The sequence below is a fragment of the Lynx canadensis genome, chromosome D1 (genome assembly GCF_007474595.2).
Source record: "Lynx canadensis isolate LIC74 chromosome D1, mLynCan4.pri.v2, whole genome shotgun sequence".
Classification (NCBI taxonomy): Eukaryota; Metazoa; Chordata; class Mammalia; order Carnivora; family Felidae; genus Lynx; species Lynx canadensis.
In genome coordinates this window covers 3,729,046-3,749,058 of record NC_044312.2, presented here as the reverse complement: position 1 = coordinate 3,749,058, position 20,013 = coordinate 3,729,046, and the positions used below count along the sequence as shown (strand labels likewise).

The following is a 20,013-nucleotide window of genomic DNA, read 5'->3' as shown; positions in this document are numbered from 1 at the left end:
TTACCCCTGTCCGTGTCGTACAGGAAGACGAAACAGTTCCATTCGTAGTGGTCCAGCAGACTCAGGAGCGCGCCCCGCAAGGACGGTCTGAGCTGCAGCACAAACTGGCTCTCCCCCTCCGTGGGGAAACTCGGTGTGATGAGGGAGATGTGCAAGGCGCTGCAGAACGAGGTCAAGGTGTGTACCGACCTCTTATCGTAGAGTCCGAAAATGGCGAACACTCCTCTAGAATACTGGGAACAGACTGAAAAAGAGAAGGAAAGAAACACACTATTAGCACACTCAAGCTGGTGAGTTGCACATCTACAGTCCATGAACTTAAAAAAAAAAAAAAAAGTCTGAATCACTCGTATAGTCAGGAACATAAGGAAAGTAAAAGTGGAGAGTGCACTTAATTGTGGAATTAATTAACGGATTGCTGAGTATGTGCTCAGAGCCTTGCACTGGCCTGGTAACAAGGAGCCATAGGTTTCCTCTCTCCAGAAGCCAGTTCAGGGCTGTGTTCCCAGACAGAGACTAGGAAGACCCCGGCCTCCAGGAAGACCCCACCAACATAAGTCCCCTCCACTAGGAAAACCCCGACCACCAGGAAGGCCCCGGCCGCCAGGAAGACCCTGGCCACTAGGAACACCCGGCTGCTAGGAAAACCCCGGCCTTGCCTGGTCCACCAGATCTGCACCTGTTGGTAAGGCAGCTCGTCCTGAAGGAGTACTGGGGGCTGACCCCGAGGCAGAGAGAGAGAGGACTCCATAACAAAGGGACCCCAGCCCCACGCCGGGAGTTGCCCCCGCAGGGGTGGTACTGATGCTCCGGGTACAGATTCGCCCGCCCTGGGGCACAGAGAGAAAGCTGTGGTTTAAAGGAGCAACGAGAGGGGCGCCTGGGTGGCTTGGTTGGTTCAGCATCTGACCCGCCCGGCTCAGGTCACGATTTCTGGGTCCCTGGAATCCACCCTCCCATCTGGCTCCGGGTCCGCAGGGCGGACCCTGCTTGGGAATCTCTGTCTCCACTCTCTCTGCTCCTCACCTGCCCGGGCTCTCTCTGCCCTGTCTGTTTCTCTCAAAACAAACAACTTAACATCTAAGAAACAAAGGAATAACCAGAACCCAAAGAAACCAGGCCTAGCAGGAAGCCCGGAAGGTGGGGGGGGGGGGGGTGGAGCGACCAGAGGTCTTCCGGGTCAGAGGTCGGCGAGCACCCCCGGCGTGCCCTCTGCCCCGGGGAGCCCGCGGCGAGGCCCCAGACTCAGTTCCAGGTGCCTTGGAAGCGCGCCGCCTCCGCCTCCGGGAGCTCTGCCACAGATGCCCTCGGGCTCGGAAAACAACCCCGGTGGAAAAGGGCAAGTACAACGTAACAGGTGTGGCCTTGGAGCCCCGCGAAAGAGTGCGGAGCCGCTGGAAGTTTCACGGTTCCGCTGGAAGTTTCACGGTTCGTGCTCCCCCTCCACCTGGACGGCGCGGAGCCACAGCCGCCCCGCCCTCCAGGCACCCTCAGGCACACACCTCCCCCAGCCCACCTCCACCCTGTCCACCCGGGGGCGTCCTCAGTGCCCACAGCCCCGGAGCCACCCCACCTCCAGCCCGTCCACAGGGTAGCCACAAGGCAGAGTGACCTGGGACCCCCAGTCCCCCAGCCACTGGGCACAAAGAGTCTACACAAGCGTCGACCATCCACAGATCATGCCTTCCAGTTGGAGAAAGGTGGCTGTTCAGCCTCATTCACTGAAACAAATAGGAGGTCAAGCAAAGTGTGGATACAGAGGAATTTGCTCCAAATGAAAAAACAAGACAGAACTCCATAAAAAGAACGAAATGAAATAGAGATAAGCAATCTGAAATGTTACTTTTTTTTTTTTTTTTTTTTTTAAATCACAACCTTAGAGTTCTCTTGAACCATGTCTGAAAACAAGTTAAGCTGTCTGGAAAATCACTGTTGGGCGTCCTCAATACTCAGGGGAATTGTGACCAGCTGTGTAGCTTCTAGGTTGGATATAAAGCTAACACAGAGCAGTTTCATAACCCAGCAGAACCAAGTCCCCCCTGCAGTAGACAGGTGCACAATGTCCCATTCTTTCCCTTCTATGTTCCCAGTTGTTGCAAGGACAATGAGGCAAATACAAAAAGAGAAAACAAAACAAAAACAAAAAACAAAAACTCTTCTCAAGATTCTTGCCCAGCTATATTTTGATCCCTCTTTTGACATGACCAAATTCTAGTCCAAACTTGGATGACATTTTCTAATTTACCTTTATTTAATTTAATTTTAATTTTATTTTTTAAATGTTTTTCATTATTTTTGAGAGAGAGAGAGAGCGAGCGAGCAGAGGAGGGGCAGAGAGAGAGGAAGACAAAGAATTTGAAGCAGCTTCCAGGCTCTGAGGTGTCAGCACAGAGCCCAATGCTGGGCTCAAACTCATGGACCATGAAATCATGACCTGAGTAGAAGTCACACACTTAACCAACTGAGCCCCCCAGGCACCCCTCTAATTTACCTTTTAAAGGATACAAACTTGCATGAAAAAAAAATACTCCATGTATGCAATAAAGCAAGACTGTTTGAATTCCAGATTCTTAGAGTTTACCACATAATGGTTTTAAGGTCCATTTCTCCTTGGCTTATATAGCTAGTTTAAGAAGGCTTTAGTTCTATGAAATGTTTATGTTTTCTGATTTTGGTTACTACTTTTAATTGCTAAGTTCATTATGAAGCCTTGAATATTGGATAATCTAGAGGTATTTACCTTAGGAGTAGTTCATTGTGATACAAAGAAATTAGATTCTGCTTTGTTGAAGCAGTAATAGGCTCTTGGAAAAAAAAATTAATTACCTTAATAACATTTATATCCATATTCTACAATACCTGGGTTTTAGGAAATTAGGAGGCAAAATTAAATAAGATGAATTAATAAAACCTGGCAGTATTTCTTCTGTTCTTGTTTATTTTGCTTCTGAAATTGGGGATACAGTCTGAGCAATGTAATTATAGCAGAAGAAGGTACCAGTTAAAAGAAAATGGATGTTACTGGTCTTCTTTAGATGAGGTGCTCTAAGAGATATTGTATATATTGTGGAAAAACTAAAGCCTAACTAAGGGACCAGCGTCTATATTCAAATGGAGAAGACTAGGATAGACCTGACCTTAAAAAATAGAAGATGTATGTTACCTAACTAGAACTTCAAGTTGGAAGAAAAAAATAAAATATACAGGAAAGGCTGCAAACGTTGCAAACCAGTTCAAATCCTAGTGCTCTTGTTAGCCAGGTGACCTTGACTAAGTTATTTAATCTTACTTGCCTCAACTATAAATATATAATATGCCAAAAATTAAATAACATAATGTATGTAAAAGTACTATTACATATGGGAGACAACCAATAAGTGGTGAGTTATATAAAGAAATTCCACCAAGGAAGAACATCCAATTCTAATTCTGTGCTCACCCATGAACTACCATTTGATCACCTGAGTAGACTGACTAATCTAGAAGGCTTGGTCTGACAGTGTGACTGGCTGCAATTTTCTCGCAATATATAAGACACAAGGTAATGTAACATTTGGGTATCCGGAGTTGCAACTCAATTCATTTATATAACTTAAGAGACTTGATCTGATAAATCAAGTTGCTGGATCAGATGTTAACCTTGTGAATGTTCCACCAAGGCTTTGGATGTATTTACATAAGTGCTATCTATATATTTAGCATACAACCAGGTGGGAGTCGCTTGGCTCCTTTGTAAAGTTTTCATATTGTCCTGTTCTCTTGACTTTTATGCAAATTGAGGGACCACTCTCAATCTTTCCACAGTAAATAATCTGGCTTAAATAATTTTTATTTTACCCTATTGAAAAAAAATTTGAAGAGCATCAGAACTCAAATCTAAGATACTGGCTTTCAGTTTGGTGTTGAAACTACAAACATGTTAATTCTTGTTCAAGAAAACATAATAAACAAATCCTGTACTTTAACATACTCATGTATGTAATAAACATTTACATAATCCTTTCTGTTACGGCATTTTAGAACCATACCATTGTCAAGTTTGGGTTTCCAAACTGTTTTTCTAGGAACCCCACAAGTTCTCTAGGAGGACTTGAATAGTTTTGCAGAAACTTTTTTTTTTCTAAATTTCTTTATTTATTTTGAGAGAGAGAAACAGAGTGTTGAGCAGGGGAGGGGCAGAGAGAGAGGTAAAGAGAATCCCAAGCAGGCTCCATACTGTCAGTACAGAGCCCAATGAGGGGCTAGAACCCACAAACTGTAAGATCATGACCTGAGCCAAAATCAAGAGTCAGATGCTCAACCAACTGAGCCACCCAGGCGGCCCTGCAGGGAAAGCTTTGATGAGACAGAAAAGGGTAGTACAGTATGCCACTCCCCCCCCCAAAACCCTACAGCACATCTTATTTCATCTATTTCAAATATTGAGCTACTGCCTATATAAACTTTTATATAAGAATAGTATTAAACTACTACTTTAAAAAAAGGTCAAAACAATGAATATACTCTGTACAAAGTTCCCCAACTGTTTTTTTTTTTATTATATTGTTGTCGTGTAATCATTATGACTTTCCACTACTCTGGTGCTTGCTACATGATTTAGCTTAATTTATTCTACCTGTGACTCAACAAACTCAATATTTTCTGATATTTAATCATCTTGTATCTGCTTTCATTCATTTGCATCATCATAAATATCTACTCTGTTTCACCGCCATCTGTCATTCTGCTTCTCATAAACTTATTTTGTCACTCACATTTTACTTTCCCTTTGCAAAGGTCCAGTTTTAGTAGGATTCATTTGAATTTTTCTTTTTGGTCTATTTCATTTAGATTATTTGCTTGGCAGGTGAAGATTATTGGGTTTCCTATGTATGTGGATAGATTGTCAGTCAAATGTTCAACGTTATTATCTCGATGTGATACCCCACATAGTATTTTATTTGGTCCAACAGACTCAAATTCTGGAATATAATTATTTCTATATTTAGTACTATACTCTAGCTTTGCAAACACTCAAATCGAAATTTGTTTGGTGGTATCTTATGATATCTATTGTTGCTTACCATACAGATAATTATTCAAACAATGGATCTTTTTCTTAAACTATATAAATGCATACACAAATTAATGAGAGTAAAATAAGCTGAGTACCCATGTGTTCAGACATGTATACACAAAAGGGAAACTGAATTTTAACGTTCTTGTGTAACATGGCTGAATATAACACAGAAGAAGTAATGCTTAGTCACCAACAAGATGTGATGACAGTATGCTGATATACTTGGGGATACAAACAGTAATCAGGATAAGACTTTGAAATAATCCAGTTATATTTTTAAGCACATATTATATATTCTGCTTCACTAATGAGATCACTAGGATTGTGTATTATGTGGATAAATTCCTAATATAAACACATCATATTAATCCATTCATCTTTTACCTGATGGTGTCAATTAACCAGATCAGTCTTCTCATCAGGTAGTTACCCCATCCCATTCCAGATGCCCAGCCAAGTCACATGATAATATAATTTGATGATTCATAGCTTCCCATTGCATGTAAATCAAATGACATGGTTTTAGCTCAGTGTTTTGCCAGTTGTGGGACATAGATCCAGGTGCTGTGCTGGATTTTCCGTGACCTCCGCCTCAGGGGTAGGAAGAGTGCAGGCCGGTGCTCATTTCCTCCCTTCCTTCCTTCCTTCCTTCCTTCCTTCCTTCCTTCCTTCCTTCTTTCCTTTCTTTCCCTCTCTCTCTCTTCTATCTATCTATCTATCTATCTATCTATCTATCTATCTATCTAGAGAATGAGACAAAGACAAAGAGGATTGGAGAAATCTGAGCATGTTTCTTTGAGGGAATGGAGTCAGCAGAGAGGGAAATACATACAGAAGAGAAAAGGGGTACCAAATAGGGAAGGCCCCAAATAGAATGTATAGGGTCAAGGGCACATATAAAATTGGCCTTGAATGAGATGTGCAGGTGTGTGGAGGGTAATTCATTCTAGAGTTCAAAGATCAAAAGATAACATTGTATAGGGTACAGTTTCCTACCCGCACTGATCTAAGAGACAGGGTTGCAGCAGTGAGATTCATTCAATAAAGCTGTGTGAAAGTGGCACCAGTTACAAATAATTGCAGAGAGGGGCACCTGGGTGATTCAGTCAGTTAAGCATCTGACTGTGGCTCAGGTCATGATCTCCAAGTTTGTGGGTTCAAATCCCCACACTGGGGTCTGTGCTGGATTCTCTCTGTCTCTCTGCCCCTCCCACTCAAAAAATAAATAAAAACATTAAAAAAATACAAACAATTGCAGAGGGTAGGAGAGGAAACTAAAAACACATAACATACATTATAAACTTCATGATGAGAGGGAACCCTTCTTATTTTATCCATAACTGTATCCAACTCGACACATACAACACAGTACCTATAAAACCTTATGGGATGAATGACAAAACAAAATGAAGGATTAAGTGACCACGGACAGAAGACAAGATATGAAAATATAAATTAGAAGTGGCAACAATTTAGAAATTCATGATTTTCTTCAGGCACAACATGCAGATGGTAACCAAAATGAAAGACAATGAGGAGTTCAAAACTTTCCTCCTTGGAACGAATTCTTCTCTTGCTTACCCAACACACGCTTTCCTGGGTCTCCACATATTGGAATGCTGTTCTCAATTTTCCCCCTTGCAACTCCCTGTCTCACCAATCTTCTCATCTTCTTCTATACCCTTTCTTCAGATACTGTCATCTATTTCTATGACTTCAAATATCATCCGTGTGCCAGTAATTCCCTGATTAAGACCTTCAGGTTTTATTATTTCCTATGAGTTTAGACTCAAACATCAATACTTAATGTTTCCCTTTGTTGTTTTTTCGGCACCTAAGACCCAGATGGGCCAAAACAGGACCCTTCATTTTTCTTTCAGAACCTCGTTTCTGTCCCCCATCCCAATAAAAAGCATGGCCATCTATGAAAATATTCTTGATCCATAACTTCCTTCTATTCCCACATGAAGTCATGAGAAAATCTTGATGGTTTTACCTCCAAAATATCTAAAATATATCAAAATTCCTCCAACTCCTCTGTATCTCCACTATGCTGCCATTGTCCTGCCCAGTCTACTAGTGAAGTCTCCAAACTGTACTTCCTGTTCCTAGTTTTCTTCCTTCCCCATCATTCTCCACTCAGCAGAGTGTGATAAGATGGCCTCATTGCTAATTAATGTCCCACTGGATTTTCCTCATATTTAAACTAATATCCACATGGTCTAAAATGCTCTTATGAGGAATAATATTAAAAATTATATGCCAACAAACTGGACAACCTGGAAGAAATGGACAAATTCCTAAGCACCCACACACTTCCAAAACTCAAACTGGAGGAAATAGAAAACTTGAACATACCCATAACCAGCGAAGAAATTGAATCAGTTATCAAAAATCTCCCAACAAGTAAGAGTCCAGGACCAGATGGCTTCCCAGGGGAATTCTACCAGACATTTAAAGCAGAGATAGTACCTATCCTTCTCAAGCTGTTCCAAAAAATAGCTGTTTCAAAAAATAGAAAGGGAAGGAAAACTTTCAGACTCATTCTATGAAGCCAGCATTACTTTGATTCCTAAACCAGACAGAGACCCGGTAAAAAAAGAGAACTACAGGCCAATATCCCTGATGAATGTGGTTGCAAAAATTCTCAATAAGATACTAGCAAATCAAATTCAACCGCATATAAAAAGGATAATTCACCATGATCAAGTGGGATTCATTCCTGGGCTGCAGGGCTGGTTCAGCATTTTCAAATCAATCAATGTGATACATCACATTAATAAAAGAAAAGATAAGAACCATATGATCCTGTCAATTGATACAGAAAAAGCATTTGACAAAATTCAGCATCCTTTCTTAATAAAAAGAAAGTCAGGATAGAAGGAACATACTTAAACATCATAAAAGCCATTTATGAAAAGCCCACAGCTAATATCATCCTCAATGGGGAAAAACTGAGAGCTTTCTTCCTGAGATCAGGAACACGACAGGGATGTCCACTCTCACCGCTGTTGTTTAACATAGTGTTGGAAGTGCCAGCATCAGCAATCAGACAACAAAAGGAAATCAAAGGCATCAAAATTGGCAAAGATGAAGTCTAGCTCTTTTTGCAGATGACGTATTATACGTGGAAAACCCAATAGACTCCACCAAAAGTCTGCTAGAACTGCTACATGAATTCAGCAAAGTTGCAGGATACAAATCAATGTACAGAAATCAGTTGCATTCTTATACACTAATAATGAAGCAACAGAAAGACAAATAAAGAAACTGATCCCATTCACAATTGCACCAAGAAGCATAAAATACCTAGGAATAAACCTAATCAAAGATGTAAAAGATCTATATGCTGAAAACTATAGAAAGCTTATGAAGGAAATTGAAGAAGATATAAAGAAATGGAAAGACATTCCATGCTCATGGATTGGAAAAATAAATATTGTTAAAATGTCAATATTACCCAAAGCTATCTACACATTCAATGCAATCCCAATCAAAATTGCACCAGCATTCTTCTCGAAGCTAGAACAAGCAATCCTAAAATTTGTATGGAACCACAAAAGATCCCGAATAGCCAAAGTAATATTGAAGAAGAAGACCAAAGTGGCAGGTATCACAATCCCAGACTTTAGCCTCTACTACAAAGCTGTAATCATCAAGACAGCATGGTATTGGCACAAAAACAGACACAAAGATCAATGGATTAGAATAGAAACCCCAGAATTAGACCCACGAAAGTATGGCCAACTAATCTTTGACAAAGCAGGAAAGAACATCCAATGGAAAAAAGACAGTCTCTTTAACAAATGGTGCTGGGAGAACTGGACAGCAACATGCAGAAGGATGAAACTAGATTGCTTTCTTACACCATTCACAAAAATAAACTCAAAATGGATAAAGGACCTGAATGTGAGACAGGAAACCATCCAAACCCTAGAGGAGAAAGCAAGAAAAGACCTCTCTGACCTCAGCCACAGAAATTTCTTACTTGACACATCCCCAAAGGCAAGGGAATTGAAAGCAAAAATGAACTACTGGGACCTCATGAAGATAAAAAGCTTCTGCGCTGCAAAGGAAACAATCAACAAAACTAAAAGGCAACCGACAGAATGGGAAAAGATATTTGCAAATGACATATCGGACAAAGGGCTAGTATCCAAAATCTATAAAGAGCTCACCAAACTCCACACCTGAAAAACAAATAATCCAGTGAAGAAATGGGCAGAACACATGAATAGACACATCTCTAAAGAAGGTATCCAGGTGGCCAACAGGCACATGAAAAGATGCTCAACGTCGCTCCTCATCAGGGAAATCCAAATCAAAACCACACTCAGATATCACCTCACGCCAATCAGAGTGGCTAAAATGAACAAATCAGGAGACTACAGATGCTGGAGAGGATGTGGAGAAATGGGAGCCCTCTTGCACTGTTGGTGGGAATGCAAACTGGTGCAGCCGCTCTGGAAAACAGAGTGGAGGTTCCTCAAAAAATTAAAAATAGATCTACCCTATGACCCAGCAGTAGCACTGCTAGGAATTTACCCAAGGGATACAGGCGTGCTGATGCATAGGGGCACTTGTACCCCAATGTTTATAGCAGCACTTTCAACAGTAGCCAAACTATGGAAAAAGCCTAAATGTTCATCAACTGATGAATGGATAAAGAAATTACGATTTATATACACAATGGAATACTACGTGGCAATGAGAAAGAATGAAATATGGCCTTTTGTAGCAACGTGGATGGAAGTGGAGAGTGTTACGCTAAGTGAAATAAGTCATACAGAGACAGACAGATATCATATGGTTTCACTCTTATGTGGATCCTGAGAAACTTAATAGAAGACCACGGGGTAGGAGAAGAAAAAAAAAAAAAAAGGTTAGAGAGGGAGGGAGCCAAAACATAAGAGACTCTTAAAAACTGAGAACGAACTGAGGGTTGATGGGGGGTGGGTGATGGGTATTGAGGAGGGCATCTGTTGGGATGAGCACTGGGTGTTGTATGGAAACCAATTTGACAATAAATTTCATATTTAAAAAAATAATTAAAAAATAAAATTAAATTAAAAATGGCAAAAAAATTAGATTATCTAAAATTATTTGTATGTAGCCATTTTAGCTTAATTGTGGTATGTGCTGTTCTATTGTAATGGACTTTAGTAGTTTTTTAAAACAAGGTTAATAAAACTACAACCTTTCATATTTTAGAAATTTTACTAATAAAGGGCAGTCTTACCTTCAAAAAATAAAAAATAAAAAAATAAAACGTCCTTATGATTTTGTCTTTACTAAAGTCATGGACCATTGCTCCCTCCCACACAAGACTAAGCCATACTCTCCCTTTTTGTGTTACTTAAACACACCTTCTCATCCACTTTAGGGCCTTGGCACTAACTGGCCAACCCTTGACTTCTCGCTGTTCCTGTCTCAGTGAACATGTCAATTCCTCCCAGAGCCTCTCCCTGACTCCTCTAGAAAACGAGGTTCCCAGAGCTCTAGTCATGCTCTACTGCATGACCTTGTTTTATTTTGTACATAGCTGTTATTACTTTTTGAAATCACCTTACTCATTTGACTGCTTATTTATCTCTTTTCTCCAGGACAGTAGGAGTTCGGCAAGAGGAGGGAACTTGACTGCCTTTGCACTGATTCAAGCTCAGACTCTAGAACTGGAAAAGAGAAAGCTCTCTGTCAGTGTTTGCTGAATGAACAAAATCATGGTTTCTCATAAAGGAAATGAGGAGAGAAGAAAGACTAAGAGGGTGTGGAATGATTGGCTGAAAGCCACAAAAACCAACTTGCCTGTTGCTGAGTTTACTCTGGCAGTTAAGTTCCCCTTTCCCTGGCCAGGAGTCTAGGCAACATACTGTTGGTGTCTATACGCATCTTTCCTCCCCTTTCAACTGTGTATCGACTCACCATTTTTCTTAAATGTTTACTTATTTTGAGAGACAGAAGGAGATAGAATCCCAAGTAGGTGTTCCACCGTCAGTGTGGAGCCCATCGTGGGGCTCAATCCCACAAACCCTGAGATCATGAGCTCAGCCGAAATCAAGAATCAGATGCTCAACCAAGTCACCCAGGCACCCCTCACCATTTGTTTTTAACTAGAGCTTAGTTACTGAAAACTGCCACGTATTGTGGCCTAAAAATTTCATGATTATTTATAAGGAAAACAATTGTAATCTTAACTATGTATTACTGTTTTTTAAAACAATTTAATGTTCAGTTAAGGAGACGATTTTCTTTCACAACTGACCCAAACGTCTATATTGTATGTTTCTATCAGGGCAACATTATATTATCATTTTTATACATTTAATTTTGACTAGCTGGAATATGGTGAGGTGAGAAGTTTCATCAGCACTGGAGAGTCTGATCTCTGTCTGAAATGGTATAAATTCCAGGTCTGCTGCCCTCACCTACCTTCCCCTGCACAGCAACTTGGTCCTAGACTGTCCTGAGGATTGTTTCTCACCCTGTATTTACCTAATTTCTACCTATTATTTTTTATAATCCTGTCATTTATCTTTCTTCTAAAAGAACTCTTATCACTCACCTGGATTTTTAAAATAATGTCTCTTAAAATACCAATAGTCTATTGGAAAACTTTACAAAGTCAGGAAGTATTACTTAAGCACCTTCCCTCTTTCTCTGATTATTTGATGTTAAAATGATGAGCTCCTCATGTTCACATTTGAAAAGGCTCAATCAGATGGTGGATAGAGCATGCTGGGCCCAGAATTCATTAATTTATGCCCTTAAGGCATTATCATAGATTATTAATATGTAAAAGCTAATTTTCTTAGACTTGTAAGCAGTGGTTAGCTGGAGTACATAAAGTTACTGAAGCTAATCACTCTAAATGACAAGTCGAAATGCAAATTACACCAAAATATTTCACTTCAATTATGTCACAATTAAATACTTCCGCTTTCTCAGATGTCTTCTCCGAAGATGCTTCTGGACAATGCCATCAAAGATCACAACGAGATGTAATCACTCGCGTGGCCCTGCACATGCTCTCCTTCGGTTTTATGACATCTCAGCTAGAAAGCACATTTCAATTCTAAATTAAACTAATCGAGAGCTCAGTAAAAATATACAGGCTTGTTTGCACATTTCTTTCCAGAGTCAGGCCATCATAATGGAAACACATGGCTCATTTTGCTTCCAAGGCCCATAAAGGAAGAAGCAGAAGGCTATTTGCAACGCTCAGCACAAGAAGCAAAGACTTCATCCTGTGTAAAAATGGCTGCTCGGGCAGTCATTTGGGTGCTGCGAAGATCATAGGATTCTTTTATACTGCTAATATATAACCATAAGGACTCCACCAAGTAAGTCTTTAGAAGGAAGGAAGGTGAGAGGAGAGGAAGAAACCAGTTCTGAAGAGCGCATAAATCCTAACAGGTGTGTTGGTTCTTCGCCTTGTCAACTTCCAGCCATAAAGAAAATTACAGGGGAAAGGCACCCAGTGATATACTGTTCCGCATTCAAGGATCTGGAACATATTTTCACCTTTAAGTGGCTCCTTAATGGAAACATTCGATTCATCATCTATATTTTATACTATACAACTGAGTGGCGTAATTGCTTCAGAGTTCTTTGTATGCTCGAGAAACTTTTTCAAGGGTCTAAATAATATGTCGAAAGCTTTTCTTCATCAGAGGAGACGCAGCTGTCCTACTGAAAAGCATTTAAATGCATCATGGGAGTGGATAACATCAATTAAAAATGGAATGGAATAATATTGGACAGATATTGGAGTGGGTTTTACAAACAACTGTTCTCACGAATATCGTGCTTCCTGGAGAGCAGAAGTGTCATCACTTATCTTGGGTACAGAATCTGTGACAACTGTTGAATGTCTGTCTGTACTACCAGACGTAACAGCAAGGACTGATGGGTCCTGCCATCGTCTTCTTCCCTCTCCAGCATCCAGCATCATGCTTGGCACATAGCTGGTGTTCAATACATAACTGCCGAATCAACAGGCAAATCATAGAGGCAAAGAGGAGGTCATGTGTGAAAGGCATGTGAGATTTGTGAAGATAGTGGATCTCATCATTTCAGTGGGACACACAGCCATCTGAAGCAAATCTAACAAGTAAAATTGTGTTTTGACAAAAGATCACAATGTCTCATTGTACTTAATAGGACACAATTTAGCAAAGTTAATTCACATTCAACTTATCTGGAATCCACAGCTTACACACTTGTAATGGGGCTACCTGCTGTGTGCATTAGGCTAAGGACCCACACCCAGGTGCTCTAGTGTCACGTCCTGAGCACAAGGGAGTCATCCAGGCAGCCAGCTGGGGAAAGGAATGGGAAGAAAGCCTACCAATTATTAAGCACCTACAGTGTGTCAGATTCTGCCACATTTTGTATTCATTATCTCATTCAAACTTCATGGCAACCCTACAAGGTAAGTCTTAAGTCTTCTCATTTTTCTTTTTCATTTTTAAAGATGAAATGTGGTAAAGTGATGCAGCTTGTATAAATGTACACATCTAAGTGGGGAAAGAGCAATGTTTAACCCAAGTCCGATTCCAAAGTTGACACTCATTCTACTCTACCACTTGAAAGGAGAATAGTTAAACATTTCTACCATCTTGCTCTGCTGAAGGCATTTGGGCCATTACACCTTGACTGCTACCGGAAGAGGCAATGTAAGAACATTTACACTTCATGGAAACAGAAGTAGGTTTTAAGGGATTATGGAAAATTGGTTTCTCTTAAAAAAGCCACTTCTTAAAACAAACCAAGTTTTAGCTGTCAGTGTAAAAAGGACAAGCACAGGGTGCCTGGGTGGCTCAGTTGGTTAAGCATCTGACTTCAGCTCAGGTCACAATCTCGTGGTTCATGGGTTTGAGTCCCGCTTCGGGTGAGCCCCGCTTCTCTCTCTCTCTCTCTCTCTCTCTCTCTCTCTCTCTCTCTCTCTCTCTCCCTCTCTTCTCAAAGAAAATTAAAATAAATAAATACAAAGGACAAATACATATATAACTCAGAAGAATGAGATCACAATATGCAATGTTTCCTTTTGGGGGGGTGGTAATTGTATGTTTCTAAAATACACTGTACAAAATCTTGGAAGAGAATTTACAGGTAACCATGACTAGATGAAAATACTGAACACCTGTATGGTTTAGTTTATGCATATATGAAGACAGATACTAAAAGGTTTTCCCATTCTAGAGTATAATATTAGAACCAGTGGTCAGACGTTAGTAAAGATCATAAAATAGCTGGTTTAATTCTGTGTTGTGATACATTATTTTGCCTATATTCAAATTTCAAAAACAACTGTCAGACCTCTGGGCTGTACAATAAGAAGGCTAATGTGAAATGGAAATAATAAGCTGGTCCAGTTACTTTGTCTAAGTTATGTTTTAAGCTTTTTGATTGCTCAGAGACATTTCCAGAGTTTATAAAGCACTTTACTTCTTCCTTATAAATTATTAGGGTATTATAGAACAGAATGGTGTCTAATAAAAACACTATTTTGTTCCCTATGATGTTAAACCATGATTCACTATTCAAAGAACACTATTAATCTGTTCTGACTGTGCGTGTGTGCGTGTGTGTGTGTGTGTGTGTGTGTGTGATGAAAACAGAAAATGCCTTTGGATTTTGAGAAATAATAGAATATGCCTTGCTTCAATAATCACTATAATCACAATCCTTTCAAATGCACTAAAACTTGAACTATATATTTCTTGTTTTTACACTAAAACAGCATTTTTTCCCTTCCTGGTAACTTTTCTTAGAATAGTTAAAATCACTTATAAAAAAAATGCCAGGTTTTATATTAGAACATAGACTTTTGAAAAAAATTGAAATTTATGTACATCTGTTTCCTAGCAAATAAAGTGAAGTTTATTCACCTCATCCAAAGGAAAAGCAATTATGCAATATAAGGTTTCATTATGCATATAAAGTCATGAATGCCAAGTGTTGAAGAGCTTGTTGAAGGAAGTCATCAAAAGGACGTGACCAATGGTTGACCCATGAGCTGGCCCTGGGGAATCAGAGCCTCCTCCTCTTCTCCTTGTCCTTGGAATATGTGTTCCACTGGCCTTCCCTGCTCCTGGACATGGCCTTCAGATAGCGAAGTGGTGTTGGGAGCATCTGAACAGTATATGTGATGGAACCTTCTGTATAATCCTTTAAGATTCTGGCAGGCAAGTGGGACTGTTTACTCATCTTGTGGCCACCCAAGACAAGCCTCATATGTAAGTTCTCTTGCTTATTAACCCTGTCACCTACCAATATGGAATGGTCTAACACTTTTTCTTTCTTTCTCTTTCTTTCTCTTTCCCTTCCTTCCTTCCTTCCTTCCTTCCTTCCTTCCTTCCTTCCTTCCTTCCTTCCTTTCTTTCTCCTTAAAAAAACAACTCTATTGGGGCGCCTGGGTGGCGCAGTCGGTTAAGCGTCCGACTTCAGCCAGGTCACGATCTCGCGGTCCCTGAGTTCGAGCCCCGCGTCAGGCTCTGGGCTGATGGCTCAGAGCCTGGAGCCTGTTTCCGATTCTGTGTCTCCCTCTCTCTCTGCCCCTCCCCCGTTCATGCTCTGTCTCTCTCTGTCCCAAAAATAAATAAACGTTTAAAAAAAAAAAAACAACTCTATTATTGAAGTGTGCCTCTTTCTTCTGTCTTGCCCTGCCCTTCATGTACAGGACTTGCTGCAGAGGACACCCAGATAGCTCCCAAGGAGGCTGCAAACCAACAGAGATCATCTGGCATAGATACTATGCCATACGCTACATAGGGAGATTCTAAACTTTTTCTTAAATAATGTGATTACTTGACATGCTATTAAAGGAAAAAATATATTTCAGAAATTATATAATTACACTGAGATACACAGTTTCCTGAATAATCATGACCATTTCATATATTCCAGTTTTCTAACATAGTCAACCTTTTTTTTTTTTTTAAGAGTGGTAGAATTAATGGCTATTCTCTCAATGTGGCTTTGCAGCCACCTGGTCATTCACTAACATTAACTTCCTCTAAATAAAGACTGCAAAATCCAGCCCCCACAGGGGCTAGTCAGGGAGCTAGCTGGGTGAAACAGACCAAGCGAAGGCTGGTGATGTCAGCAGTGAACTTGAGAATACTTACCCACCTCAAAGGGCCTCACCACTCTCACCCGCAGGTGACTGATGCTGGGACAGATTAATGCCTCAATGTGCCTGGCAATTCTGTATTTTCAACAGAATGTATAAATATGAATATATGTGAGTAGTCTGCTCATTTAAAAATGTTGGCCACCAATGAAAACATTACTTATTTTAGAGTGGTTCAGGACAGGTTTTATCTGTGGGCAGCGTATTTCCTAGACCTGACATTTTTCTGGAATTACTGTTGCCCCCCCCCTTAATTCAGATATGACCATATGATGCCAAACTAAATCATCTGATCTCTGCAGTGTTTATCTTAACCTGGTACTCTTGAATTTTGCCTGTGTTCAAAAGTATGCATAAGTATTTAAGTGTGCACCTGTATAGCGCCAGGGGGGAAAAAAAACTTTGCTGGATTATGGAATTTCATGACTGGCTATATAGGTGGAACATCTCATTTTATAGACAACAAAAGTGAGTCCTTGAGATACACCATCACTACCCAAGGCCGTGAGACACTAAAGCAGACCTCCTTAGCTTACAGAAAAAGTAAAGATAAAAATGTGCATTCCAGTGAGAGAAAAACTTAATAGCGAGATCATACCTATAAATTAATAGGTATTTGAAATTTATAGAGCAAGGATGCGATCTGTGAGCAAGAAAAGTACACATGTGTGTACTGTGTACAAAGGTGTCTTGGTAGTATTTAAAGCATATTTCATGAAATCGTTGTGCTCAGCAAGTATGACAAACACTTCTGTAGATTTTTATTATGGGTCTCAGCACATTTTAATTACTCAAATATTTAATCAGTAGTGCCTTCATGCCATAGAAACTGTTCTCCTTTTTCCACTGCCGATTAAGACAAATGGGTTGCTGATTTCTGCTATTTACTTACAGGCAGAGAAATGTATAAGCCACAGTCCACTATATTATAGAGTCTTTCGGCAAGGTTTTTGTTTTGTAGCTTGAGTTTTCCTTTTTCTTTTCTTCCTTCCTTCATTTTTCATTTCTTCTTTCTTTCCTTTTCCTTTCTTTTCTTTCCTTCCTCCCTTTCACTTTCTTTTCATTCCTTTTCTTTCTTTCTTTCTTTCCCTTTCCTTCCTTCTTTCTTCTTCTTTCTTCCTCTTCCTTCCTTCTTCCTTCCTTCTTTCCTTTCCTTCTTTCTTTCTTTTCTTTTCTTTTCTTTTCTTTCTTTCTTTTCTTTCTTTCTTTCTTTCTTTCTTTCTTTTCTTTCTTTCTTCTTTCTTTTCCTTCCTTTTTGTCCTTTTCTTTCTTTCTTTCTTTCTTTCTTTCTTTCTTTCTTTCTTTCTTTCTTTCTTGATGTAATGCTCACAAACATTATGGGGTAAAGTTTCCAACAATTTAATCTAAAAGTGAATTGTTTTGAATACTATTTTGTGTTTGAGGTAGCTATGTATTAAGTCAGCATATAATTACTGATTTGCCTAGTGTGTCTCAGGTACTGTGTTAAAAGCTGAGATGACAAAAGTAAGCAAAATATATTCCATAATTTAGGGAATATGCAAAACTAGAACTTTATGTGATAACATCTGATCCCATCAAGGCTAGAATATTTGTTTCAACAATATGGAGCATCTCCTGAGTTGGGCCATGTGCTAAATGTTGGGGGCACTGCAGGAAGGAGTTCACATGTGATCCCTGCTTTTCATTGAGTAAATGATGACAAGTGGATTACATGCCTATAAAGGGGGTGGAGTAGTCAGACGCTAGAATGACACACATTTAATCTGAGTGTGAACGAGGAGTATGCCAAGTGGGGAAACGCATTTTCAACACAACAACTGGAAACTGAAAAGGGTTATAAAGAAACTGAAGACCATTTGGTTTGGTGCCTAGAGAGGGAGAGGATATGGTGAGTGATGAGGCCGAAGAGGTAGATCTTAGAGAACACTGTAAGTAGCTCATTCTCACACTGATGGGAAGACACCTTCCAGTTCTGAAGCACAAAAAAAGGGGGAAATAATCTAATTCGTGGTTTTAGAATGCAAGCTGCTGTGTGGAAAATTAATTACGCTGGGCTGGTAACGCATCCTGGTGAACCTGAGAGCCAGTATTGTAGTAGGGCAGGCAAAAATTGTTGCTAATTTGGAATTCCGGGTTTGTGAGGGTGGAGAGAAATACACGGGCTCAAGGCATAGGTAGCGAGGTGAATTAGTAGGCTTTGGTACTTACTGACACACACTCACACATACTCACACGAGTACGAGGCAAAACTCACGTCTCAGTCTCTCCCTAAAGCAACTGGCCAAATGCCGACTGGCGCGTTCATCCTTCTCAGAGGCGGAGGACAGCTGTGGAAGAGCCAGTGAGTGCAGTTCTGTACGTACTGAGCTGCAGGTGCTTTGCAGAAAGTTCTGAGAAATGTCAGCTAAATAGCTGCGTATGTGCACTCAAAGTTGGAGATAGAAACTTTGGATTTATGAAAAATAAATGGCGTCTGGATTTAGAAGAATAGACACAAAAGCTCGAGTGAGACTAGCAAAGTAGCCTTAGCAAGAAAGGCCAGAACTGATCTGTGGAGTGGAGGGTGTGAACCAGCAGAATCAGATCTCCAGAAGCATTCAGAAAGGCATGACAATAAGGACAAAATGAGCGCAGTGCCATATCATGGTACCCCCAAGAAAACAAGCACTTCAAAACAGAGAGGGATCACTAGTATCAAATGCTGCTGGGGCAGGGAGACAGGAGAAAAATGGGAAAAACACATGCCATTGGAAACCAAAGACAAGCCAAGTAATGGGAAGAAGAAATTCTTAAAGATACAAATAATACATGAATTCCATATTATGTAGGAGCCTATTAATATGTATTTGCAAGCAAACTTCAGTTTCAGATTTGTATCACACACAGGGAGGTCTTCTATCTACTTGTTTACTATACTAACACGGTATCCTATCTCAAATAGTGTCTCATCTAATAGTACGAGAGTGAAGGTACCGTTGGTTGCAATTATTTTCTGAGACTGTGGTAACTCTGAAACAATGTGGTAGAAACATATGAAGCTGTCTGAACTCTTTCAAGCTAACAATGTTGCTACCATGAGGGTAGTTTGCCCATGTCTGAATTTACTCGTAGACATTGATTTGGGCATAAGAAAGGAGATGACATGGAACATAAGATATAAAGAAGATATTTAAGTGTGGGCTACGCAATCTGGACATGCAGCCACATCAACAGAGACAGCAGATGTGAAAGCGACGCACAAACTATGAGGTACTAAGCGATGAAGAGTAAGATGCTGTGTTCACGGATGTTAGTCCTTCTTTTCTTTGAAATGCTTGCCTGTGTGTGGGGGAATTCACCACCTCCTGACTCTTGGAGCCTGGAAATGCCAGATATTATTTTCTCCAGCACCCCTGGCAACTAACCTGTAGACTCGTGCACAAGTTATTGACTCATTTCCCTCAGCTCCAATCCTACTTTTTTTTTTTATTACTGGCTCTGTATCCTGCTTTGTGACGCTAGATCCTGTTAACAGTCTCCTTTGCCCGATGGTGATGCAAGCCTTCATCAATGGAGGGCACTAGAATTAACCTATCAAGTGACTGCAAGCACGTATTCCTTTGCTAATAAGTGCTTGGTCATCCATCATCATTTTTCCAGGCAGCGGTCCGGCAGCCCTTTCTGAGACGCTCCAGAAGCACCCCTGGCCAGACTGTCCCCACCAGAGGCTTCCAAGCATCTCTGGACCACCAGAACCCTCCAGCAACACACGAGTACTTCTCTAAGCCTGCACACCCTCCACAAGGCAGCAGCTCTTAAGGCTTCTGAAGGTCTGATGCTGCTGGTTCACACCCTCCAC

At 40.4% G+C, this 20,013-nt stretch overlaps 1 protein-coding gene across 5 annotated transcripts in view; it reads right to left on the bottom strand.

The window, feature by feature from the left end:
• The window catches only part of GRIA4 (glutamate ionotropic receptor AMPA type subunit 4), a 408,729-nt gene that overhangs the window by 254,666 nt on the left and 134,050 nt on the right, over positions 1 to 20,013 (bottom strand). For all 5 annotated transcript variants that reach the window (XM_030332393.1, XM_032594963.1, XM_030332394.1 and 2 more), the window contains exon 3: positions 5 to 244. In XM_030332393.1, the coding sequence (XP_030188253.1) occupies positions 5 to 244 (240 nt within the window). The remainder of the gene's footprint in view (positions 1 to 4; positions 245 to 20,013) is intronic.